We start from the raw sequence: 26,231 nt of genomic DNA on the forward strand, positions 1-26,231 counted from the left end.
TACAACATAGAAAAGTTTTTTTTTAATACAGCATGGATTTGCTTTCCCACAGACCCAATGATTTAATAAACAAACATAGGAACTGAGCAAATTGCACAGAACACTGGTTTGAACTATAGTACTTCTAAAGTACTAACTATGATGGTCAACAAAATACAGAAATGTCTAGTATGCAATGCAAAAACTCATTATGAACTACCAACACTAACATATGATCTTTTCTGTTATCACAGAGATTGAAAAAGAATGTCTGCTCCAATTACCTATGTCATGAAAAAACTGCATACAACTACAAAAGTCAAACAGTAAGTATATAATGATTGGACTCACAAACACCACAGCATAACACACATATTCAAGCAAACACCTGACCACAGACCACAATCCAAAATGTTTGCTTCCATGGGTATATTATGCTGCAGTGCTTGTTGCCAAACTCTACAATCTTGACTGCATGGCCTGGCCAAAACTCTACATACAGCCTCAACAAAGGAAACAGTAAGTATATAATAATTAGACTCACAAACACCACAACATAACGCATCCATGCAAATGAACACCTCACCAATTAATACAACCCAAAATTCCTACAGTCTTCAATACCAACATTCTGAACACAATCCAACAAGCAAACTAACATACATCATCTCACTATCCTATACACACTATTACACTACTGCCAATCAGTACACACATTTTTGAAAACATATCCCCTAAGCTGCCCACATACCACAGTCAAAATGTTTGGTAGCATGGGTGTTTTATGCTGCGCTGGTTGTGGCCAGGTCCTAGAGTCACCCATAGAAGCAAACTACTAACAAATAACCACAACCCAAAAGCATAACACATCCACCTCAAAACCTTTCCACTTCAATTAACATTCTAAAAATAATTACAACCAATGCTCTACTAACGACCCAAAACCAACATCATACTAAAGTAAAATAGCCAGTAGTTCGCCCAGTGTTTAGTATGTCCGGACAACTGTGTTGACCGTGGACACAGCAAACACATCAAGGCCTTCTCCCACCTAAATAAATACAACATGTGACCCATCCCTTACTCCCCCACTCTCTCCACGCACTCCTACACACCAACACACTCCACAAAATTGATTTATGCTCACTTCTCCACTGTGCTGTCCGTGGATGTCCACAGATCCAATATGGCGGGCACATCGATACAATGTGATGCACCTCACACTTTACCCTAACCAATCAGTGAACAAGTCACGTGTCCGTGGACAGGGACAGGGAAGTGTGTCCGTGGACATAGATATCACTCATTTTTTAAGACCCACTTTTTGGTCATTTAAAAAGAAAATACTGGACGGATTTCCAGCAAATTTACAAAAGCACGCTTTCGAGACCTAGCCACCACTCCTGCCATAGATTTGGTGAAAATCCATCCAGCGATTTGGCCTGTAGGCGTGACCAACATTTTTTCTCCATTCAGTCTATGGGAAAACAAGACATTTTGGGACCCTTCCCTATAACTTTGCCCCCCGTGGACCAAACCTCACCAACCTTTGAAAAGAAATTCAGAGTGGGCCATATACTCTTTTTGCAAGGATTCATCTGGGGGAGCGAAGTTATACGCCGCCCAAAAAGTGCTCTTCTTATGGATTTAGCAACTTAACCATAACTACATGCCCGCTACTGCAGACCCGACGCAGCCCGAATAAGGTGAAACGCATAGTCACTTTCTCTGCACTGTCTGCTGCCCTCTTGTCCATGGAAACTTGAAAAATAAAGGACTGTTTTGTAGTGAATTTTTCCGTTTGGGACTTGCCTCGTTTTTTACTTTATTAGTATTGCCTGAGTGCCGCTCCTATGTTTGGACTGGTAACCAGCCCGCCGCGCTTATCAATATATATATATATATATATATATAAATATATATTTGTTTTTTTATTCTTTTTTTAATTCTTTGTTTTTAATAGTTTTTTTTATAAATAAATAATTACAAAGTAAATATCAATAATATTGCCATCCAAAATCAAGAGTAGCAGTTGGCTGCATCAGTCCAATCCTGAAAATCAACTATTAAAGTAAATATTCGTAAACAAATAGACATGTTAAAAAAATGAAGTCTTATAATATCCCCAAAGTGAGTGTTTAACTGTCACGTGAGTGAATTATGAATTAAAACCATAATAAAATATGATGCATAATGTTAAATGCAAGATGACTTGAAGTTCCTTTTACTCAGTGATGCTTTTATTCAGCTTCTTGTCCATGAAGTAAAGTGAGTTAAGCTTCCATCCTCTGCCAGCGGGATTTCCTTCTGGGCCTTCTCCCCCTACTTCAGTCCAGGGGGCTTTTCTGGGGTGTTTTTGTTCACCCAGTGGCCTCCAGGGGATCGGGCTGCTTCTGAACTCCTGGAGTTCTGGTAGGAAAACAGTTAATATCTAGAGCAAAGAGAAAAAAGAAATTAAGAACCATGTACATCAATTCATTCCCTTTTCCCTTTTCACTGAACCTCCCATGGATATCATCTCAAACCAAAATGTGGATTATGTACATAAATATACAATATACACAAATAGCAATTGTAATTTGCAATGGCAATTTACTTTAAAATACAGGTTAAGATGCATTTCAAAAAACAATTCCGTAGCTAATTGCAGTTGCCATTGTTCTTATATAAAGGGCATAACGTGGTATTGGAATGAAACACCACAGGAAAATCAAATTATGAGTTAGAGCATACCAGTTCCGGTTTTGTCTTACTGTTTTTGGTCCCGGTTAAGGACAAGATCAGGCAGTCTTTTGTATTTAGTTGTCACCACTACACCACAAAACACACCAACAATCTCACCAAAAAATATTGCAAAATACCTCTAACAGACGATAGCATTGACCATAAACTACTGTTACTACCTTTTGTGACAGGCAAAAGTATCACACAAGCAAACCCAGTATTGGCACTAGCATTTCGATCTTATTGGCAGCTCGGACATTAATTTTGTTAAAGGAATACAAAATTATGCAACAACAAACGGAAAATAGAGACAGTGGGCCTGACATGGCATTCTCAGGTAAACCAAGAGTGCAAAGTGAGCAGCCTTTTTAATGCAAGTCCTTCTTACTTATGCGTTATATAAGTGATGGTAAAAGGGAGGCTGGTGAGTAAAAGCCATACAAATCCATTGGGCTGCACATTTCTACTGTTGATCAAACCTTGGAAGGCCCGCCACAGCCCATACTGTTTCAAGGTTGAAAAAATGAGTACCGTTGAACTAAGAAACATAAGCATTTGCTCATTATAGCACAACAAAGTGATAACACTGTATGTGCAGCACCAAATACAAAATACATGATTAACATTAGTATATTCCATGTTTTAATGCCTACATTTTAAATTAACATGTTCCCTCTGATTCAGCATCTTTCCCTTTTGCTTTTTTTAGATAGAGCAGGTGTAGCTATGGAGAGAACAAATCAAACCATTGCAAATGAATTCATTTTCCTGGGATACCCAAGCTCCCGAAGCCTGCAGCTTCTCCTGTTCATCCTACTGTTATTGGTTTACACGCTGACGATTGCATCTAATATCTTGATCATTCTGTCGGTGAAGGCGGATCCCCACCTTCACACTCCCATGTACTACTTCCTTAGTCACTTCTCATTTGTGGAGGTCTGCTACACTTCAACCACCGCCCCCAAAATGCTCTTTGATTTGCTCAGAGAACACAAAGCCATTTCCACACCTGGGTGTCTTCTGCAGTTTTATTTCTTCATGTCGTTTGGGGGGACTGAAGATTTGTTGCTCGCCATCATGGCTCTGGATCGATACCTTGCCATTTGCAGGCCACTGCACTACAACTCCATGATGACCAGCGTGGCATGCAAGAAGCTGGCTGCCGCCTCTTATATTAGCAGTTTCCTCGTCGTCTTGGTTCCTGTTTCATGGATCTCCAGATTGCCCTTCTGTATCCCCAATGGCATTAACCACTTCTTTTGCGATTTTGCTCCCCTTCTGAAGCTATTGTGCACTGATGCCTCTATTAGTGGGCTAATGTTTATGGCCAGTGCCTGTGTTATCATTTTCTTTTGCTTGTTCATGATCCTGGTATCTTATTCTCTTATCATCTCAACAATCCTGCGAATTCCTTCGACCATCGGGCGGCAGAAGGCCTTCTCCACGTGTGGTTCCCACCTTGTGGTGGTCAGTGTCTTTTTTGGAACCCTGATGTTCATGTACGTCAGACCGGCAGGCACCGACTCGTTCTCCTTAGATAAAGTGGTGTCAGTTTTCTACTCTGTCATTGTGCCGCTCCTTAACCCTCTCATCTACAGTCTAAGGAACAAGGAGATGAAGCAGTCAATGTGGAGGTCCCTTCAGCCACTAATAAGCATATGGAAGCAGAAGTGTATTACAGCACAGCCAAATTCACATTACCATGCAGAATGGTGTCTCAGGAAGTAAGGATGAAGTTGAGTGTGGGATGGTAGGACAACCTGCTCAAGAGGTAGGAACATTGTTTCTATCAAGTTTCTGAGTGACTTTGAGAAACACAATCATTAATAACATAAAGTCCTACCCAGCCCTCAATAGCTCAACATTTTATCATATCACTTTAACTCTCTTTCAAATGTTATTCAAGATTATGTTCAACCTGCATTATGTTGTGTGTTAATCTTTTATATGCCTGTTTCTTAAAACCATGTTTTTGATTCTCAATTTTTGTTTTATTGGTCCAGTCTAATTTATATCCCTCTTTAGCGTGATATGACCTGTGATTCGATTATAATACGATTAACTTCTGAACTTTAGCTGCAGTCTCGAAAAAGATTTCAAGGGGGCTAATGCCAACTTTACCCGCACCTTCCATGAATACTTTCATTTTACATGTTCCCATTCTGTAAAACCTTGTGGAGGATGCATATCAATGCACCATTATATTGATGAAGAAGATGAAGGGTGGGCACTGCTTCCAATAATAGGATCAGTCATTGTTGTTATTTAAGAGTTTCAGAGCACTCCTTGAGAACTTGGCACAAGGTTACCAAAACCAACAAAAAGTAGAACTAGACAACTATCTAGTCCAAGGTGTGCTCACACATGACTCTCCTATGGAGCTCCAATGCTGTTTATATTTCAATTCCATCAGTCATTGTATGTTCCAGGATCCACAAAAAAGGCAAGACCTCTTCTTTGTCATGTTTATCAATTATTTATTTTGCTTGGAAGCTAACTCAATTCGATAAAGCCAATGCCACTGTATGTCTTGTGCCTATGCATTTCGGAGCCAGTCAGCACCCCACTTGTTCCTGCGAACAGGGACAGTGGGGGTCTGGGGCTTTATATGGCGATAATAATGACTGCAAGTGTGTAGGTAATAATTACAAAATGTGTCTGGTGTATTTTAGGTATAAATCGAATCTAACTGAGCGTTGCTAAGCAACGCTGTGTCACGTGTCTTGAGTTAGCTTAGAAGTACAGCGTCCCGCTCTACGCCGTACTACGTTGTCATGGTTACATGAAATCAATGCACCAATGTGTCAAAATGATCGTTGCTGTATGGACTCGATAGCCGCCTAGTTCTACTTTTTGTTACTTTGAAACACATTGTGTATAGGCGCTATATAAATAAACTATCATATCATATATCGATGCCCATTGCTGGGGGAGTGGGGCAGCCTATTTTAACAGAAGCAGTAGCATGGCATTTGTGTTCTGATAAATGGAGTTAAACTCACCCTTTTATGAAATGACCTTCAAATATTCAGCAAGTAAAGAACACTTGCAATTTCATGCACACTCCCTTAGCACCAGCAGAGTCACTACAGATGTCACTAAACGTCTGTGGCCGACCAAAGGCCAACACAGGAAAGAATATATTCCCTGAATTATGTGATGACCTGGAAAGGTAGTCTGTATGTGATACTCCACATCCACGTAAATCCAGCGGTAAGGTAAGGACCCCCAGCTACTTTCCCCAATGTCCTTCCACACCAGACCCAAAACCACCCGACATATGAAGCCGCAACACCATCTAGCCCATTATGCCTATAATCACAAATGCAAGGAAGCCAAGAACCATCACAATCCAACCCACAAGGAGTTGCGTGTGGGCTACCGCCCCTGCAACCGAAACACAAACAAACTTGTAAACCAACTTACTCCTAAGGATCACAACAGTGACAACCCAAACACACTTTGAAAGCAACCTATATCTAAGGAACGCATATGCCACAAAAACTAATAGGACCATGCAAAAGACAAACAGGAAATAAGAAAAATGGAATCACATCACATAGTCACATCTGCGAAACACCCACCCACAAACACGGTTGACAACAGAACAAACGCCAGGAGAAAAGTCTCTGTATCTAACACAATACCTTGCGACCAACTACTCACCAGAACAAATCAATTCGACCAATGATGCAAGACATGCCTACAACATACTGGACCACTGCAGGAATAGAACAGAAACACCCAAAAGGAATAAGAACACAATCAACACTGTCACACTATATATCACAAAAACATGGGGACACCTCTATCAACTCCAACAAAATTTAGAAGAGAAACCAGAAGAAAACAGGAACCCAATGCGTAACCGAGCAGACCTACTCAACAACTACACAGATGCCACTGAACTACCATCATACCCTGAGAGCAACATGGGAGCAAACCTACGCGACAATCACAAGACAAAACCAATATGAAAAAACAAAAAAAAAACATGGCAAAACAATTCACTGCAAAATAATCAACACACGCAAGATCAATGTCCAAACATGCCACAGGGATATACGGCCTGCTATGCGATGGCAGTATCAATGTCCTGTTCATCACAGAAACATGGTGTTAGGCAGAATCTTGTGCAATTCCCTTAGGGAGCACTACAGAAGATTAAGACTACAGGTATATGCAAGGAAATTCCCTTTGGTATCAGTCTGTACCACAAAGATTTAGTTGGTAGCTGTGGCTAAGCAGTCAGACTTATCTCAAGAGGGAGATGAGGAGTATTCAGGGTTTACACATTAGGACTACTGTACTAAGGACCAAGGAAACACTGACCAAAGCTTGGTATCAAAAAGAATATATATATTTATTTTACACACTCTGATGTTCACACACAAATCACTATTATTAAAGCAAGTTAAAATCAGTCAAGCAAAGTATACACAACTCCTTATTTAAATTGTAGACAAGTTTGAGCAAGAGTGAAAACTGAGCAAAACGGCACAGTGAAAACCAAGCACAAATGGCACTCTAACAATTTCTTAAAAGGGAGGGAAAGGACACGTTATATAGATTCAGGCTCTTTCCCACACCAGCAACACCTCCCAAGTAGATTGTGAACAAGTTAGGCAAGGCAGCACTTTAGCATATGCAATACTGAGGAGAAAACCGAGCAAAATGGCACTTCACACGTTTAAAAAGAGGGAAGGAAAAGGTAGTTATAAGCGTTAGGTGCACCAACACATTTCTAGGTGAGAAGCAATCTAGAGAATGCAGTTGTAACAGATTTAGCCAGAGTCAATAGGCCTGTGCCAGTGTCAATGGAAAAAGGCAATGTGCCCAAGATCAAAATGTTCTAGTGCTTCCAACGAATAAAAGGAACGCTCCTTTAAATCACGGTCTGGGTGGATGGGTGCCTGTCTATCCGGACTCCTAGTGCTTGTTCACGAAGGCGATTGGCGAACTGGTTGGCCCCACCAGCTCAAGGGAAGAAGACTCTTTTTGAGGACTCTTTTGAGGAAGATCTTCTCAAGTCGTTGGATAAAAGTGGTGAGGATCTGCAGCAGGGCTTCAGCGGTGGTTCAGTAATTGCAGATGTCTTCAGCTTCTCTCCTCTTCGGTTTCTTTGTTCCAGTGGCAACGTCTTGTCCTCCAGTCCTCAGGACCCTGCTTTTATGCAGCAAGACCCCCATTCATACAGCCTAGCTGTCACTCACACAGTGGGTTGGCTCTCCTGGCGGGAGAACCCCCCAGCCTATCAGGGCAGAGTGCGACTTGCGTTGCATAGGCAACCCTATCCCGGGTGCCTATTCCCCCTCCCACACATCCTGTCTAACCCAGACTCAGTGGCGCTGAGAGGAGGGCTTCTGTGTAGAAGCCCGTCAAAAGGACGAAGAAAGGATACCCGAACTGGGTTAGGATTACAGAGAAAGACACGAGAAAGAAATATAATCAAAGTTCTGGCAATAAAAACCTACCGGAGTAAAGTTACTATAAAAATAAACCAGCTGTATGTTAGAGGCTGTCAGTAAAAGTGGTAGCCTCGAACAATGGGAAAATCCCATAGGGAAATATTTGCGGTCGAATATTTATGGTAGTAACCACTGCCACCAGCCAGACACTTTTGAGAGAGGGACTGTACCGTACCCCCTCGAAAATGAAAGTTAGGGAAAAACTATTAACCCTTTCCAGTACTTCCATAGTAAGATGGGTTGTACTGGTTTTGTTCATAAGAATTTACTAGTAAAGTCAATGGGAACTTTACATGCCCTGGGAGACAGTAGTCAGTCCCAGGGTATGGAGTCTATGTTTGGGGGTCGCTACGACACCCCTGTGGTACGGCACAGAGGATGCTGTGTACCACATATGTTAAAAAGATGATTCCTATGAGGGTGAGAAAAAACCCATAGACCATAAGCACACAAGATAGCCTAAAACACACACTAGCACTCTGCCTAAGAGTGGGAAAAAAGGGTCTCACTCTTAGCAGGAGAAACAAAATAAACCCTTCAATTCCAGCAAAGCTGATGGGGGACTCTATAGGTAAGGGAAATTAGCCCTAGAAGAGAATTCTCCCTAACACTCGCCCCCCCACACTAAGGGACAGGAGGATCTAATCCTCTCCTGGATGAGTGTCTTACCTCTAGTGATTTAAAAACACCCTAGAGAGACCATCTGTCATGATCTCTGCTTCCAAAAGGTCAGGGTTTTCCCAACTCCCTTGGAAGCAGATCCATAACCCAGGTTCCGAGTGCCAACCAGTCCCAATTGGGACCTTTTGGACCCAGTCCTGGCGCCAGTGGCACCAGGCTCATAAATATGCCCAGTCCCAGCGCTGGAAGCGCCGGGCTCATAATGCTTGGGTGGACTTACCTGCAGCAGACCATGCTGCTTACTTGCCTGCCAGTTGAGCCTCTGATCCTCTTCTGTTTGGAACTACTTTTCCTGTTGGGTGGGGCAGGAGCCACTCCCTAGATTCAGAACACTGGAACTCTTCTGGAAAGCAGGAACTCTTTTCTTACCTAGGCGTGGCTGTGGAAGGAGACACCTAAGCACTACAGGAGGCTATTTAAACCACACCCGATGGATGAATCTTGCTTTGCGTTATTCTGCATCCTCTGCAGCAGAACGCTCATCGTGTCTTCTGCATCTGATCCTGGGCCTAAGGAAAAAGGCTTACCATCCTGAATCCAGTCTTCAGCAACACCTATAAAGACAAGAAAGAACAGGTTAGCATTACGGTCTTCAGTGACAGCTCTTCACTTACCTGGTCCATCGGCTGTCACCAACGCCTCGCGCTGCATTCCGGCATCTGAAAGACAAAGGCTTACCTACTCTTCGTGCGCTCCGGAGGTCTTCACACTGCATTCCGTCATCTGAAAGACAAAAGCTTACCAACTCTTCGCACGCTCCGGAGGCCTTCGGCGCTGCATCCCGCATCTGAAAGACAAAACAAGGTGCGTTTAAAGACATTGGGGAACTTTAATACTCACGTGCCATTACTCCTTTCCACATCTAACCCAGTGGGTATTCCGGCACCCTGCAGCCGCTCCGAACTTGTACCTGCAAAATAAAAAGACAGTTAGAGCGCATCGTGAAGCAGGCAACAAGCGCTTACTTACGTGCTTCCAGGCGCTTCTATTCATCACACGGGCTCCATCTTCAACTCACTTCAGCCCGTCATCCGCCATCGCCGGAACCCTGCAAAACAAGAAACATCATTACTAAAGACTTTAAAGACATTAGAATTACTCGAAACTTACCGTTCGTGCAGTAAACGACGGACAGCAGTCCTCTGAAGTCAAGAGGCCTGCTCCCCTTATCCAGTGAAGAAACTGGTTACAGCACCCTGCCCGAGGCAGATGGAGAGCACGGCGTTCACTTACCTAAGGTGAGAGCGTTAACCTTTGGGGTTCTACAGGAGAAGAGAAAGGGAAGAAGAGAGAGACATTCAATAACCCAGTTCCTTAATCCCATATTTTCTATCTGCAGACATCTTACCCTTCAAGTCAGACATACAGTGCACAGAGGTCCAGCCCAAAGAGCCAGCCGTGTGTTACACATCACCTTTGAAGATACGGTATACGCCCAGTCAAGACCGGCGCCTCTACGGGAATCAGGTGAGCGTTACAGAACGCAAAGCCTACCACAAAACTCCCGTCCAGGCGCTATGGAAACCTCGGATACCGACCAGCTAGCCCAGTTACTTGGGGAACTAAGGGCAGAAGTGCATGCAGCCCGTCAGGAAACGAACGCTCTAAGAAGGGAACTGATTATTTCCAAGGAGCGAACAGATGATCTCGCTAGACAATTGCTACAGTCACAAGCCGGACAGACCCCGTTACCCGCATCTGGGGGAAATCTTCCTTCTACATCCTCTATGAATCCAGTGCAGATCAACCTACTGGGGAATGTACCTCTGGCTCCGGCCAAACGATTTTCTGGTGACCCAAAGAGGTTTGCAGTATTTATCAATCAGTGCCGGTTGCATTTCTTATGCCGGCCAGCAGCCTTTCCAACTGATCAAGCTAAAGTAGCTTTCATGCTTTCGTACCTTAGTGGCAATGCGGCAGACTGGTCAATCCCTCTAGTAAATCAAGATGATCCGGTCCTCCATGATTTTCAAGCTTTTCAGCTCAGTATGGAAAAACTGTTCGCAAGACATTCACAGGGGCAGGCCTTGGACAATGAGCTTCTTTCGTTGCGACAAGGTAATCAAGACCTTTTGGCTTATATTGCGTCTTTCAACAGACTGATAGTGGAAACTCAATGGCCTGAGGACAAAAGGATTACGCTGTTTTATAGAGGTCTACGTGGAGAGCTCAAAGATGTGTTAGCCCAAGTAGTGAATCCCCCACAAGATTGTTCAGACTATATAGACTTAGTCGTTCAAATAGATCACAGACTGCAGAACAGGAAGGCCGATCGTTCCAAGTTTGATGCTCGAGTATTTTCCAAACCGCCAACTCCTTCCAAAGGAGTAGACTCCGGGGAACCCATGCAAATAGGGGGTCTGAAAGGTCCTCTAACACAAAAGGAGCGGGAAAGGAGAAAACAGTTGCAATTATGCCTCTATTGCGGAAACTCAGGGCACTTTCTTCGAGACTGTTCGGTGAAACCTGCCAAGAAGGCAGTAGGAGCTGCAGTTACCAAAGTTACAAACTCTGAGCAGGGAAACGACCTCGCCCGACAAGAATAGAGGTCCGAGCGTGAAAACCAGTTCCGTGACCTCGCATTTCGTGATACCTATGGTCCTCATTAGCCCTGATAATCCGGATCGATTACATGCAATTGAAGCTTACGTCGACAGCGGTGCCATCGGCAATTATGTGGATCATGAAATGGTTTTGAGGATGAATCTAACTCTTTGTCCCAAGGCTGTAAAGGACGTCATTACTACGGTGGATGGTACGGAGATAGCCTCCGGGCCAGTAACGCATACCACTCAAGAGGTGACGCTAGTAAGTCAAGATGGACACCATGAGAAGATCGTGTTCGATGTGATCAAGGCCCCTCAGTTTCAGATTATTCTAGGGATACCTTGGTTAGAGAAACACAATCCTCTGATCGATTGGCGAGCAAGAACGGTCCAGTTTCCAGAATGTGTCTCTACTTGTCACCCTCCACCTGGTGTTGCACTTCCAGCAATTTCTTCAGAGACTCCCCAGTTACCTCCCGAATACCTAGAATACCAAGATGTTTTCCGGAAGGATCAGGCTAACTCCCTACCTCCTCATAGGTCTTATGACTGCCAGATAGACCTGATACCTGGATCTACTCCTCCTTGTAGTAGAATTTATGCCCTCACCGAGCCTGAGAACCTTCACCTTCGACAATACCTGGATCAATACCTGGCAAATGGGTTTATTCGTCCTTCCAAGTCCCCTGCTTCTTCAGCTTTGTTCTTCGTTCCAAAAAAGGAAGGAGACCTTAGAACTTGTATAGATTATCGCTTCCTGAACCAGATCACCGTTAAGAATAGATATCCGTTACCTTTGATCCCTGAACTCCTGGACCAAGTCAGAAAAGCATGCATATATACAAAGCTGGATCTTAGAGGAGCTTACCACTTGGTACGAGTAAAAGAGGGCGATGAATGGAAGACAGCCTTCCGCACCAAGTATGGGCTATTTGAATATCAGGTCATGCCCTTCGGACTTTGCAATGCCCCGGCCGCCTTTCAATATTTTATGAACGATGTCCTCAGAGAGCTCATAGATGTGTGTGTTGTTGTTTACATTGACGACATCCTCGTTTATTCTTCATCGGAATCTGAACATCGGAAACACGTGAAAATGGTCCTCGAAAGATTGCGTCAACACAAACTTTTCGCTAAGTTGGAAAAATGTGTTTTCAACGTGACTGAAGTTGAATTCTTGGGATTCATATTATCACCTGGCGGAGTGCGTATGGATTCAAAGAAGGTCGATGCAGTTCTCAAATGGCCATCACCATCCTCCGTAAAAGGTGTGCAAAGCATGTTAGGCTTCGCTAACTTTTACCGCAGGTTTATCCCCGAATTCTCTCGAATAGTCCAGCCCTTCACTGCCTTGTTAAAGAAAAACAAACGTTTTGAATGGTCTACCGAGGCGGAACAAGCTTTCCAGGATTTGAAGACTAAATTTATCTCTGCACCAATCTTAAAACACCCTCGCCCCGAACTCCCCTACATCGTGGAAACTGATGCTTCAAGCCTTGCCATGGGGGCAGTTCTATCACAAAAGGACCCGGTAATCAATCAGTTGCATCCCGTGGCATTTTGGTCCCGCAAATTCTCGCCTCCTGAAATCAATTACACGATTACTGACAAGGAACTTCTGGCTATCAAGTCTGCCTTTAAGGCTTGGCGGCATTATCTGCTGGGGGCCCGACACACCGTTACTGTGATTACGGATCACCGAAACCTGCAATATTTGAAAACCGCAAAAGCCCAATTCTCTAGACAACTCCGTTGGGCATTATTCTTTGCCGAGTTTGACTTCATAATTACCTATCGACCTGGTACAAAGAACGGTAAAGCTGATGCCCTTTCTCGGATGGGAGTGGAAGAACACTTGATCAACCCTAAACCTGTACCAATCATTCCCGAACAAAGAATTCTGGGTGTAATCGCCACAGAATCCATAGAGGAAGTTAAGGATAAAGCCAGGCAACTTGTAACTCCAGCAGACATACAGAATTGGCATCTGCAGGGAAAGGACTTTGCAGTAAAGGACAACTTATTGTATTTCCAAGAACGATTATACCTACCCAGCACAGATTTACAGAAAAAAGTAATCTCTTGTTATCACGATTCTTTAATGGAAGGACATCCCGGTATGGCCAAGACCTCAGAAAAGATCAAGCGCTACTTCTGGTGGCCGTCTTGGAAAAAAGATATCAGAGACTTTATAATGTCCTGTGGAGTATGCGCCCAAAACAAGAGTCAAAAGGAAAGACCAGCAGGCCTCTTACGCCCTATTGACATCCCACCTCGCCCTTGGCATACGCTTTCTATGGACTTCATCACCGATCTACCTCCATGCTCCAGATACAATACGATTCTAGTAATCGTGGACTTATTTTCCAAGATGGCGCATTTCATTCCACTCAAAGGCTTGCCAACAGCAGCAACTCTGGCCCGAGAATTTCTCGAAAACATCGTCCGACTGCACGGTTTTCCTTCGGTTCTAATTTCGGATCGAGGTAGTCAATTTATTTCTCATTTTTGGCGAAGTTGCTGTCGGTCGGCTCAAATTGATGTGAGACTATCGACCAGTCACCACCCTCAGACCGACGGACAAACCGAGAGGACCAATCAAACTCTGGAACAGTATTTACGCTGCATGCTGCAACAAACTGAAAAAACTTGGAAAGACATCCTTTGGATAGCCGAATATGCCTACAATAACTCTGTCCATTCGGGAACTGGGAAAACCCCGTTTTTTCTTTTGTACGGCAGTCACCCTCGAACCTCGGAGTTGGATCCCCTCCAAGATCTTGAAACACCAGCAGTAGACTACCTGCATTCTACAATCACCCAAGCCTTTAAGGAAGCTGTTTCTCACCTTCAAAGGGCTAAAGAACAATACAAGAAAGGAGCAGATCAACATCGGAAGGAAGCCCCTCAATATCAAGTAGGGGATCAAGTCTGGTTATCCACCAAATATCTACCTCTAAAAGGGCCACGCACATTCAACCCAAGATACCTTGGTCCCTATTCCATCACTACCATAGTAAACCCAGTAGCGGTCAAGTTGGACTTGCCCCCGCACATGAAGATACATCCGGTCTTCCACGTCTCTCTATTAAAACCCGTGCAACCTCAAACCCGACTAACTAAATCTCCAAAACCTATCCTAGTTGATGGAGAACTCGAGTTTGAAGTCAAAAGCATTCTGGACTCCAAGATCTCCAAATCTAAACTATTTTACCTAATTGACTGGAAAGGTTACGGCCCCCAAGAGAGATCCTGGGAACCTGCTGAATATGTCCACGCTCCTCGCCTAATCAAAAGATTTCACCGAACATTTCCTGACAAGCCAAAACCCCCGGAGGAGCCCGGTTTGGGAGGGGCCTTGAGGGGGGGTACTGTCATGATCTCTGCTTCCAAAAGGTCAGGGTTTTCCCAACTCCCTTGGAAGCAGATCCATAACCCAGGTTCCGAGTGCCAACCAGTCCCAATTGGGACCTTTTGGACCCAGTCCTGGTGCCAGTGGCACCAGGCTCATAAATATGCCCAGTCCCAGCGCTGGAAGCGCCGGGCTCATAATGCTTGGGTGGACTTACCTGCAGCAGACCATCCTGCTTACTTGCCTGCCAGTTGAGCCTCTGATCCTCTTCTGTTTGGAACTACTTTTCCTGTTGGGTGGGGCAGGAGCCACTCCCTAGATTCAGAACACTGGAACTCTTCTGGAAAGCAGGAACTCTTTTCTTACCTAGGCGTGGCTGTGGAAGGAGACACCTAAGCACTACAGGAGGCTATTTAAACCACACCCGATGGATGAATCTTGCTTTGCGTTATTCTGCATCCTCTGCAGCAGAACGCTCATCGTGTCTTCTGCATCTGATCCTGGGCCTAAGGAAAAAGGCTTACCATCCTGAATCCAGTCTTCAGCAACACCTATAAAGACAAGAAAGAACAGGTTAGCATTACGGTCTCCAGTGACAGCTCTTCACTTACCTGTTCCATCGGCTGTCACCAACGCCTCGCGCTGCATTCCGGCATCTGAAAGACAAAGGCTTACCTACTCTTCGTGCGCTCCGGAGGTCTTCACACTGCATTCCGGCATCTGAAAGACAAAAGCTTACCAACTCTTCGCACGCTCCGGAGGCCTTCGGCGCTGCATCCCGCATCTGAAAGACAAAACAAGGTGCGTTTAAAGACATTGGGGAACTTTAATACTCACGTGCCATTACTCCTTTCCACATCTAACCCAGTGGGTATTCCGGCACCCTGCAGCCGCTCCGAACTTGTACCTGCAAAATAAAAAGACAGTTAGAGCGCATCGTGAAGCAGGCAACAAGCGCTTACTTACGTGCTTCCAGGCGCTTCTATTCATCACACGGGCTCCATCTTCAACTCACTTCAGCCCGTCATCCGCCATCGCCGGAACCCTGCAAAACAAGAAACATCATTACTAAAGACTTTAAAGACATTAGAATTACTCAAAATTTACCGTTCGTGCAGTAAACGACGGACAGCAGTCCTCTGAAGTCAAGAGGCCTGCTCCCCTTATCCAGTGAAGAAACTGGTTACAGCACCCTGCCCCGAGGCAGATGGAGAGCACGGCGTTCACTTACCTAAGGTGAGAGCGTTAACCTTTGGGGTTCTACAGGAGAAGAGAAAGGGAAGAAGAGAGAGACATTCAATAACCCAGTTCCTTAATCCCATATTTTCTATCTGCAGACATCTTACCCTTCAAGTCAGACATACAGTGCACAGAGGTCCAGCCCAAAGAGCCAGCCGTGTGTTACACATCACCTTTGAAGATACGGTATACGCCCAGTCAAGACCGGCGCCTCTACGGGAATCAGGTGAGCGTTACACCATCATCATTTTGGTGGTGACATCCTGACCTGTGCTCAATGGTAAAATCAAACCCTTGGAGGCAGATTGAACATCCTAATAGTTTTGGGTTTTCCCCTTTCATTTGCATCAACCAACTCAAGGGTTGGTTGTTAGTCTGAATGGTGAAAGTAGAACCATACAAGTATGGCCTAAACTTCTTCAGAGACCACACAATGGCAAAACATTCTCTCTCAATAGTTGCCCACCCTGTCTCAGTTTTTTTCAGTTTCCTACTGATGAAGCAAATAGGGTATTCCCTACCTTTCTCATCCAGTTGACTAAGGACTGCACCTATACCTGTATTGGAAGCATTGGTTTGTACAATGAAGGGTTAGTGGTAGTCAGGAGCTCTTAGGACTGGAACTTGACAAAGGGCTCTTTATAGGCTTTCAAAGGCCTCATTCCATTTGACCATTTTAGGGAATTTAGGAGAAGAGATTACATTCAGTGGAGAAGCTATGACCCCAAAGTTCTCAATGAAATTCCTGTAATACCCAGTGAGACCTAAGAAGGCTCTCACTTGGGTTTGAGTAGTAGGTGTTGTCCAATTTTGCACAGCTTCTATCTTGCTAAGCAAAGGCCTTATTTCCCCACCTCCTACCTCATGACCAAGGTAGACCACTTTACTCTGACCAATTTGACATTTGCTTGCCTTTATGGTCAGCTGGGCCTGCTCAAGAGCCTGCAAAACATATCCTAAGTGGTCAACATGTTCTTTCCAAGTAGGGCTGAACACCGCAATGTCATCCAAGTATGCCATGCAGAAGTCCTCCATCCCATTCAGAACCTGGTTAACCATCCTTTGGAATGTAGCAGGTGCATTCTTTAAGCCAAAAGGCATAACCTTAAACTGGTATAAGCCAACTGGGGTGGAGAATGCAGTTTTCTCCTTGGCATGGTCTGTCAGGGCCATTTGCCATTAGCCTGACGTGAGATCAAATGTGCTGAGGAACTTGGCTAAACCAAGTCTATCCACCAGCTCATCTGTCCTTGGCAAAAGATGGGCCTCAGTCTTAGTGACTGCATTTAGAGCTCTATAGTCCACACATAATCTCAACTCCTCGGATCCTGCCTTTGTTACTAACACAACTGGGCTAGACCACGGACTAGTAGAGGGTTCTATTACCCCGAGATCAAGCATCTTGTTGACCTTTGCTTTGATGTGGGTTCTGACATTTTCTAACATTCTGTAACCCCTGCTTTTGAAAGATAAACAGTCACCAGTGTTTATGTCATGCTGGCCCCAAGGGGTCAAGACTGGTGAAAGTGAAAACAAGGGGTTACATTGATTTAACAAATCTTTGCACTCCTCCTGCTGTTCAGAAGTCAGATTAGAAGAGAGATTGACTCCTTCTATTTGCTCATCTAAAGGTTTGCCTCTGAGAAGGTCAGACAGAGGTTCACTCTCCTCCTCTTCTTCAGCTGAAGCTAGAAGCAAAGATCCCAGTTCTGGTCTCGAGACATAAGCTTTTAGACGGTTGGTGTGAAAGACTCTGGGAGCCTCCTTAGGATTGCCTAAGTCCACCAGCTAGTTCACCTCTCCAAGTTTTCCCACAATCTTGAAGGGTCCTATCCACCTGTCCTGCAAGGCCCTCTGCCTTGTTGGCACCATAACAAAAACGAGCTGGTCTTGAGTGAACTCAACCATGTTGGCCTTCTGGTCATGCCAATGCTTAACCAGAGCCTGACCTGCTTTCAAGTTATTACTTGCCTCAGCCATCATGTGTGACATTCTTCTCCGGAGTCCTATCACATAGTCAGTCATTCTGACTGGCTTGGGGGAAGGAGCACTCTCCAACCCTCCTTGATCAGGGCCAATGGACCTCTGACCGAATGGCCATAGAGAGGTTTGAAGGGACTGTAACCCACTCCCTCCTGAGGGACTTCTCTATATGCAAAGAGAAGGCATGGCAGTAGAAGATCCCACTTTTTCTTAGGGGGTCCTCTAAAGCTCCTATCATGCTCTTCATGGCTCTGTTAAACCTTTCTACCAACCCATTTATCTGAGGGTGGTATGCTGTTGAGAACTTGTAGGTAACTCCACCGTTTTTTCACATGGCCTTCATGTAGTGGGACATAACATTTGCCCCCCTGTCGGATATTATCTCCTTAGGAAACCCAACCCTGGTAAAAATACCAAGGAGAGCCTTAGCCACAGCCTGAGCTGTAAAAGTGCTCATAGGAATTGCTTCAGGGTACCTAGTAGCATGGTCTACTACAACAAAGAGGAACCTGTTGCCTGAAGAGGTTGGAGGGTCAAGAGGACCAACAATGTCGATTCCCACCCTCTCAAATGGTACTCCCACCACAGGGAGAGACACTAAAGGTGCCACATTTGTTGGAACCACTCTTACCAGAAGTTTGGCAGGTGTGGCAACTCTTGCAATACTTATCTCCCTCAGCCCCCATTTTAGGCCAATAAAAGTAGAGAGAGAGAGCCTTTCCTTGGTCTTCTTGAAACTCAAGTGACCAGCCAAGGGTATCTCATGGGCTAGTTGCAAGAATTGGAATCTGTTCTCTTGGGGCACAACAAGTCTTTTGTAGTCTCCAGGGGTGGACTCGGTTGGTTCACTATAGAAGAGGCCATCTTCCCAGTGTACCCTATACTTCCCAGGCTCTTGCCCTTCAAGCTGAGAAGCTGCCTGTGGTGAAGACCTTCCAGAGTTGGACATTCTCTTTGTCCCCTACTGAAGTCTGCCCTGTTGGGGCCAACTTCTGCCAGTAAAGACTGCAACTCAGGATAGTCCAAAAGGTCCAGATCTCCAATAAGATCCTGGCCCTCTACTAGATCTGAATACTCAGGCACAGGGTGGTACCTCCCTCTCAGCCTCAGCTGGAGGTGGAATCAGAGGTGTGATTTGTGACAACCTAGGAGACTTTCCAGGTTGGAAGCACTGGAGTGCTTTCTGCTGTTTTCTTTTTGGAAGTCTTGGGTTTCCCCTTTGCTTCTGGTGGCTTTGAAATTGCAGTTAGTAACTCCAGTGGATAGGAGTGATTTCTTTTTCTATCATCTCCTCAGGAGAGCCTCTCAAGGTCCTCTCCCTTGCAGGTCTGGTGAGCTCCTGCAATCTCTTACTAGGAGGTCTGGGAGTACTTGACACTACTCCAAGATCTTTGAGATCATTGCCCAACAACACCCTTCCAGGTACTTCAGATTGGATACTAACAGTTATTCTGACAGCCATGAAAAAAGAGGTGCGAGAGTGCATAGCTTCTTTTCTTAATAGTATATTTAGTTTCTGGTAGATTGTTATTTTGTAAATAAATTTATTAGTGGGGTGCAGCCCACTATCGTGTGCCACCGTGTTGGGCACAGAAAGTGAACATGGAGAAAAAGAGACCTAGGCAATTATGCCTTTCGTGTGGGCCGCACACCCCAAATTCCCGCTAAGGGTTAATCAATGTCTTTTGTAGTCGTTATTCAGTTAATAAAGTCCAACTTCAATCATAATTCAAAAATATGTAGATTTTTTAAATTTTTCAATTATTGTGTTTATAAAGTTGATAAAAGATTGTGCTTAATTGGTTAAACTTCACCAAAAAAGCTAGTTATCTCAGTTAAGGCAAAACAGAAAACCCATCCGGCTAATGCATTTCGGATTGTATCCTTCATCCGAGCCAGGTTAATACTGCACACGTTATAATGCATTATGTGTGGATTTAGAAGGTTTACAATGTTTAGATTCATAATTAGTCCGTGCACCAAGCACAACAACCAGATAATCAATGATTAACAACAAAAATGATCATAATTAATAAACAGGGCGCTCACAGGGACAGACAAATATTTAACATAAAAGTGAAATTGGAGAAAAAAGAAAACAAATAGGCATACATCGTTATAAATCATAAAAATGCAACATTTACAAAGATAATGATTTTACTCTATAGTTCAAATGGTTAATAGAACTAATCAACTATATACTAAAATAGCAACGTGATCCCTCGTGATGACAACGGTGCTTAAAGGTCAAACTAGCGGTGTGTGCTTACTGTGCCAGGGTGTTAATTGTCGTGCTATACTTTGTGTAAATGCCTGTGACTAATTTATCATGTCACTAACCTGTGTGCCAGATTGCAACCCACGCGTACTGTTCGCGTGTGGTGTTTCTCTATGAAGCACTGCCTGGTATGGAGAGAACAAACGTGTTATATCCTACGTGTTACATACTGCTGTCAGTCTATTCGCGATCAGGCGTCGTGTTTCATTCTGCAAAGATGTATTGCTTACCTGGAGCGTTGTGAGCAGCGTCTTGCTCAATCAACTCTTAACAGCGTCTGGGGCTCGCGGTTTGTGTCGTTTCCCTGGGCAACGTTATGTTTGTGTGATACCAAATCGGCCATATTGGTAGAGGCAATACTGGGACATTAATTGCATAGAGTGTGAAACTTAGTTAGTAAATGTAAAAAAACGTAATCCTGAGGTTATGGGGTAAACGTGTTAATTGCGCATGTAAAGGATTATAAGCCTCACGATAACTGCGTGTTGTAACACGTATATGTTCTGATAGTTTATGTAGATCCATTGTCTGACTCATGAAATAGGGTGCCTAATTAGCCATTGATGTGAATGTATATACATGTTACATATAGATGTACAATCAAACATACATAATTAACATATACAGAATAAATAATAAATAATACAAAAACTATCTGAAGACAACTTAACTAGAGAAAACAGTGTTACTATCCTAGTGACAGTGATATACTGTCTTAATGCGTGTATCAGTTAGGATTGTCCTTGACAAGTCTGGGTAAGACTCAATTATTCAAATGGCGTTGCCAAACTGTTTCTTGATGTACAAACGGGATGGTGATTTATGCTTTTTACATGAGCATGTAGCGATCTAGCATGATCATTATTCACATTGCATGGTGGACAAATGGTGATGTTATTACAGGAAGCTGTTGAGATCAAATTCCTTGTTGAGTCCTCGTGTTGCCAAAGATTCGATCCAATAGGCTTCTCTTTGTTGCCTTCTTTTTTTCAAATCAGCATATACATTTGTCACTTCTAGGGTTTCCAAAATTTGGAACTTGACTTGAGAGATGTTATGCTGCTTTGCATTAAAGTGTCTTGCTACCACTGAATTAGTGTTTTTATTGCGTATGCATGACTTATGTTCATTCATCCAAATTCTCAGTTTACGACCTGTTTCACCTACATAGTAAAGTCCACATGGGCAACGTATGCAGTAGATGCAGTTTTCAGTATTGCAAGTTCCATAGCTTTTTATCATGATTTTTTCTCCCGTGTATGGATGCGGAACTAGTCCTCCTTTGATAATATTATTCAAATTACTGCAATTTAAACATGGAAATGTTCCTGTCTTTTTTGGTTTGATCCTTTTGGTTCTGGTGTCTCTTGTGTCAACTAGATAATCCCTTAGGTTACTGGATCTTTGATAAGCAAACGTTGGAGTCTCTGAGAAGAGATTTTTAGTTCTTTCGTCACTTTTAAGTATTGTTCAATGTTTATTTATACATCTTTTTATCTGCATACTTTAGGACGAATATTTGGACACATATACCAGTGATGGAGATTGTTTTTTGTCCTTTGGTACTAGAGTGCTGGCTCTTGTTATTGCTTGTACCTTTTCTTTTTCTGACTGTAGATCTTCGTTCGGGTATCCCCTCTCTTTAAGTTTTTTGCTTAGTTTTTCTAGTTCTTGTTCGCACTCTCTATCATCACTGATAATTCTTTTTAATCGCAACATTTGCCCATAAGGTAAATTCTTCAGAGTGTTTTGTGGATGGAAACTCATACGGTGCAGTAAATTGTTCCTATCTGTAGGTTTTGTGAACAAAGAGGTAGTGATTTGTTGGTTGTTTACATTCACCAGGATATCCAGGTAATGGATTCCAGGATTGCCAATTTCCGATGTAAACTGAATCCGCGGATCTATATTGTTGATATAACTTATGAACTCATTAAGTTCTTTTCTTGTGCCTTGCCAGATGCCGATTATATCGTCTATATAGCGCACCCATGTTTTCAATTTATTCTGCCATTCAGGTTTTTGCAAGATATGAGTCATCTCGAATTGGTACATAAACGCATTTGCGTAAGCTGGTGCCATTGTTGCTCCCATGGCTGTTCCGGAGGTTTGAATGTAAAATTCATTCTTGTATTCAAAATATGAGTTCATTGCAATAAAGGAGAGTAGTGATAAAATGAATTCTTTTGCTGCTCCTATATCGTTTTCCTGTAACAGGAGCCACTCTACGGCTTCCTGTCCCAAGTCATGTGGGATGCTTGTGTAAAGGTTTACCACATCTATGGTGAAAAGTATGTCATTCTCTGTAAGTTGGACTCCTTCTATGATGTTCAGAAAGTGTGTGCTGTCTTTCACATACGTTGATGTCTTCTGTATTAAAGGGTTCAAGAAAAAATCTATGTATGTTCCTATTGGTTGCCGAATCCCACCTGTGGCTGCTACTATCGGTCTTCCAGGTGGATTGATAAGACTTTTATGGATTTTGGGCAGTAAGTAAAAGTGAGGAATGTTTGGTTTTAGGTTCAATAGAAAAGCCATTGTCATATATGTTATCATTTCTCTTTCTTCTGCTTTCGTAAGAAGTTAATCTAGATCTTTTAGTATTTCCATGGTCGGGTCGTGATCTATTTTGGCGTAAACATTATGATTGACCAGTTGTCTTTTGCATTCGTTTTCGTAATCTGAGGTGTTTAATAATACTAATGCACCCCCTTTATCTGCTGGTCTAATGGTTATTTTTTCATCAGAGTATAGGTTCTGGACAATTGACATTTCCCCTCTGCTGAGGTTTCTGTTCTTTGTTGTTCCATATTTGATCTTTTTAAGATCTATTGTAACCATTTTTTCAAAAATATCAATTGCTGGTACATTAATTGGAGGAGAGAAGGTACTTTTTGGTTTGAATTCCACTAGTTCTGGTGGTTTTGGTGTAGGGTTAGTATTTTCCATTTCCACAAAGAAAACTTTAAGTTTGAGCTTTCTAGTCAATTTATGCAACTCTACCTTAGTATTGAATAAATTGGTATTATAAATCGGTACGAATTTCAGACCTTTCTGCAACACCTCTTCTTCTTGTTTGGTTAGTGTTCTGTTTGAAATATTAACCACTAAGTTGCTCGTGCTTGGAATCTTGTTTGCACTCCGGTGCCCTTTCCTCTTGCCCCTCCTCGTTCGTTTCTTCCTTGTTGGTTGTCTAAAAAAGACGTTTGTCGTGATGATGATACTCTGGTGCTTGGGGTGGCTATGTTACGGCCACTGTCTCCTTCCGCTCTTTGTTGGTGAGGTTGTGCAGTCTGTTCGTCTCTGTTAGAATCTTTATCTGAACTGCTGTTTTCTGAGTTCCGGTTGGGATTGTGTGGCCTCTGAGGTTGATTTTGGAATTTATCCGCCCACGTGTAAACTTCGTCCCTCAAATATTCAAACGTGTCACGCCTGAACTTCCTTATTTTTCTTGCTCCCAAATCTGTTTTGTATCCCTCTAATCTTGTGTTAATAACTGCAAGTATTACATCCAATGACTCTTTACTTGTAAGTTCAGTAATTTCTGCAGATAAGATCTGTATCTCTTGTTCTAGATTCTGTATGTTCGTAGAAAGCTCCTTAATCATAAGTAGAATTAAGTCCAAAGAGCATTTATTAAGGATCTGCTCCCATTTATGCACAAACTCCTTGCTTTCTTTGCACAAAGTCGGTTTAAGTCCAATTCGTAAGCCTCTTGGGATCCTTTGTGCCTTGTAATAACGGCCTAGTGTCACTGCATGCAATTTCCGGTTAATTGTTTTTCTGATGGTGTGCTCAAGTTGTTTTATCCTTCTGTTGGGATCTGCATCCTTTAATGTGCTGCTGGTTTCCTTAATTAGACCTAGGATTGTGTTTGCCTCTTCTGCTGAGAAACCTAAAGTTGTCGCTCTCGTGTCCGTTAATGTCTCAATTTCTTCATAGGACATAATCGCGTGCTTCCTCTTAAAAATTACACGGAAGTGAAAGTAATGAAAAAAGAGGGACGAGAGTGCACAGCTTCTTTTCTTAGTAGTATATTTCGTTTCTGGGAGATTGTTATTTTGTAAATAAATGTATTATTTATTTATTCTGACAGTCATGCATTGCACTGGATGAGAGCTGGTAACTCGGGAAGCATCTGCACAGGCCCTCCAGCTAACTTGGTGAGGCATTTGGGTGCCTTAGAAACATCCTCCACCTTGAAAAATGATTCGTTAACCACAGTTATGCTGACTCCAGTGTCTCTGATGGCGGGGATCACCTGGCCATTCACTAGGACACTGTCCTTAAAATACTATTTAGTATTATTTGGGATAGAAATATACACATTTAAATTCTGATGTTCCCACAACCCCAAGGATACTAAAGATACACTAGCTGAGACTCTGATGGGGTGAAAGTTTCCACTGGTCATTAGTACTTCCTCATCTGGAGTGAACGCTAAGGAGACTGTGTGGATCCCTGAAGGTTTACCCTTACATCTGGGATCCCCTTTCACATGGTCAGTTGAGCCACAAACATAACATTTTCCAAATGTCTTTACAAATGGTGACTTGCTATGACCTCCTTCTGGTCTGGGACCAGAAGGTACACTATCCTGATTAGGTTTCCCTTGTGGCTTACCCTTAGAATTTTGTTTGTGGCCCTCTTTGGAATTTGGATTTGTTGAATTCTCTGTGTGGTCTTTCTTAGGCTGCTTCCCTCATCCTTTTTCTGAGTGACCCCTGAATCCTTGTGAGTAGACCTGTTGGCAACCCACAAGTCAGCAGCCTTAGCTAGCTTCTTAGAATCTAGTTCTTTTGAATCAGCCAAGTGCTGTCTGTGCTCAGGAGAGCACGCATCATAGATAGGCTCCAACAGTACGAGATTTCTCATTCCTTCATAAGTGTTCACTCTGTAACCCTTAATCCATCCCTCTAAGTTGTTCAAACACTCATTCACCCAAGTAGCCCAAGGGGTACTATCATGCTTTTTGAGGGTCCTAAACCTCTTAAGATACTGGGAAGGGGTCTTCCCAAATCTAGCTATCAAAGTTAGTTTCACACATTTATAATCCATCCTATCCACCTCCCCCAATTCCGTTACCACATCAGATGCAACAGGGGGAGCCTAGAGAATAACCAGGGGATCAAATGATTCCCTGTGATAACCTGGAGCCCATGATTGTATTCAAACATAGCTAACCAATCTAACAAATCCAACTTAGGTTCATACATACCCACAATCTCTTTAGGCATCCTGGGACTTTTTGGACTGGAGGATCTAGAGAATTCGGGGAGAGAAGCATTTTCCAAAGACAATTTCTACATGCCTAGCTCATGATTGAGCTCCATTTCTTGGAGCCTTAGTTCCAGATGTTTCTGTTCAGTTTGGACACTAACAGTGGTCGAAGTGAGCGGGAGCGGATGGGAGCGGTGCTCCTATACTTTTTAAAATTAAGTTTACAGCTCCTATACTTTTATTTTAAAAAGAAACCGTTCCGGAACGGTTTCGTTTTAAAATAACAGTGTAGGAAGAGGTTGTAACTTGCACTTTCAGTGCTCTCCACTGAACATTCCCTTAACCTGCAGGCAAATGTGGTTGGGGGTTTGTATTGTGTGTGGGAGGGGGCAGGGCAATGGGTTTTTGAGGGGCGGGGCAGGCTAGCAGGGAACATAGTTCCACTACTTCTTTTCTTACACTTTGACCACTGGACACTAATTCTTTTGAATTCAAGTTCAAGTCTAAATGTTTCTAGAGTGATACATTCAGGACTTAATGTGGGACCTGACAATGGTCCAGTAGCCATAGGTTGAGGCATTTGAGCAAGCAGAGGGCCAGAGGGGGTGACATTGTTATCCTCCTCTTCCTCATCTGCTTCAACAATAACATCATCAGAATTATTCTCCTCAATATTTCCTACATTTGCTGGAGCACTGCAGCCCTACTCTCCAGTCTTTGGTGTTCTACCAATCTTTCAATCATTTCTGATTTCTTGCCTT

General features: G+C 43.3%; 1 protein-coding gene across 1 annotated transcript; it reads left to right on the top strand.

Moving 5' to 3' along the window:
• Positions 1-3,429: 3,429 nt before the first annotated feature.
• On the top strand, positions 3,430-4,431 carry LOC138520409 (olfactory receptor 6N1-like). The gene has a single exon (XM_069632810.1). The coding sequence runs from the start codon at positions 3,430-3,432 to the stop codon at positions 4,429-4,431; it is 1,002 nt and encodes a 333-aa protein (XP_069488911.1).
• Positions 4,432-26,231: the final 21,800 nt, after the last annotated feature.

This window comes from Ambystoma mexicanum, chromosome 13, assembly GCF_040938575.1.
Source record: "Ambystoma mexicanum isolate Mex_15411 chromosome 13, UKY_AmexF1_1, whole genome shotgun sequence".
Taxonomy (NCBI): domain Eukaryota; kingdom Metazoa; phylum Chordata; class Amphibia; order Caudata; family Ambystomatidae; genus Ambystoma; species Ambystoma mexicanum.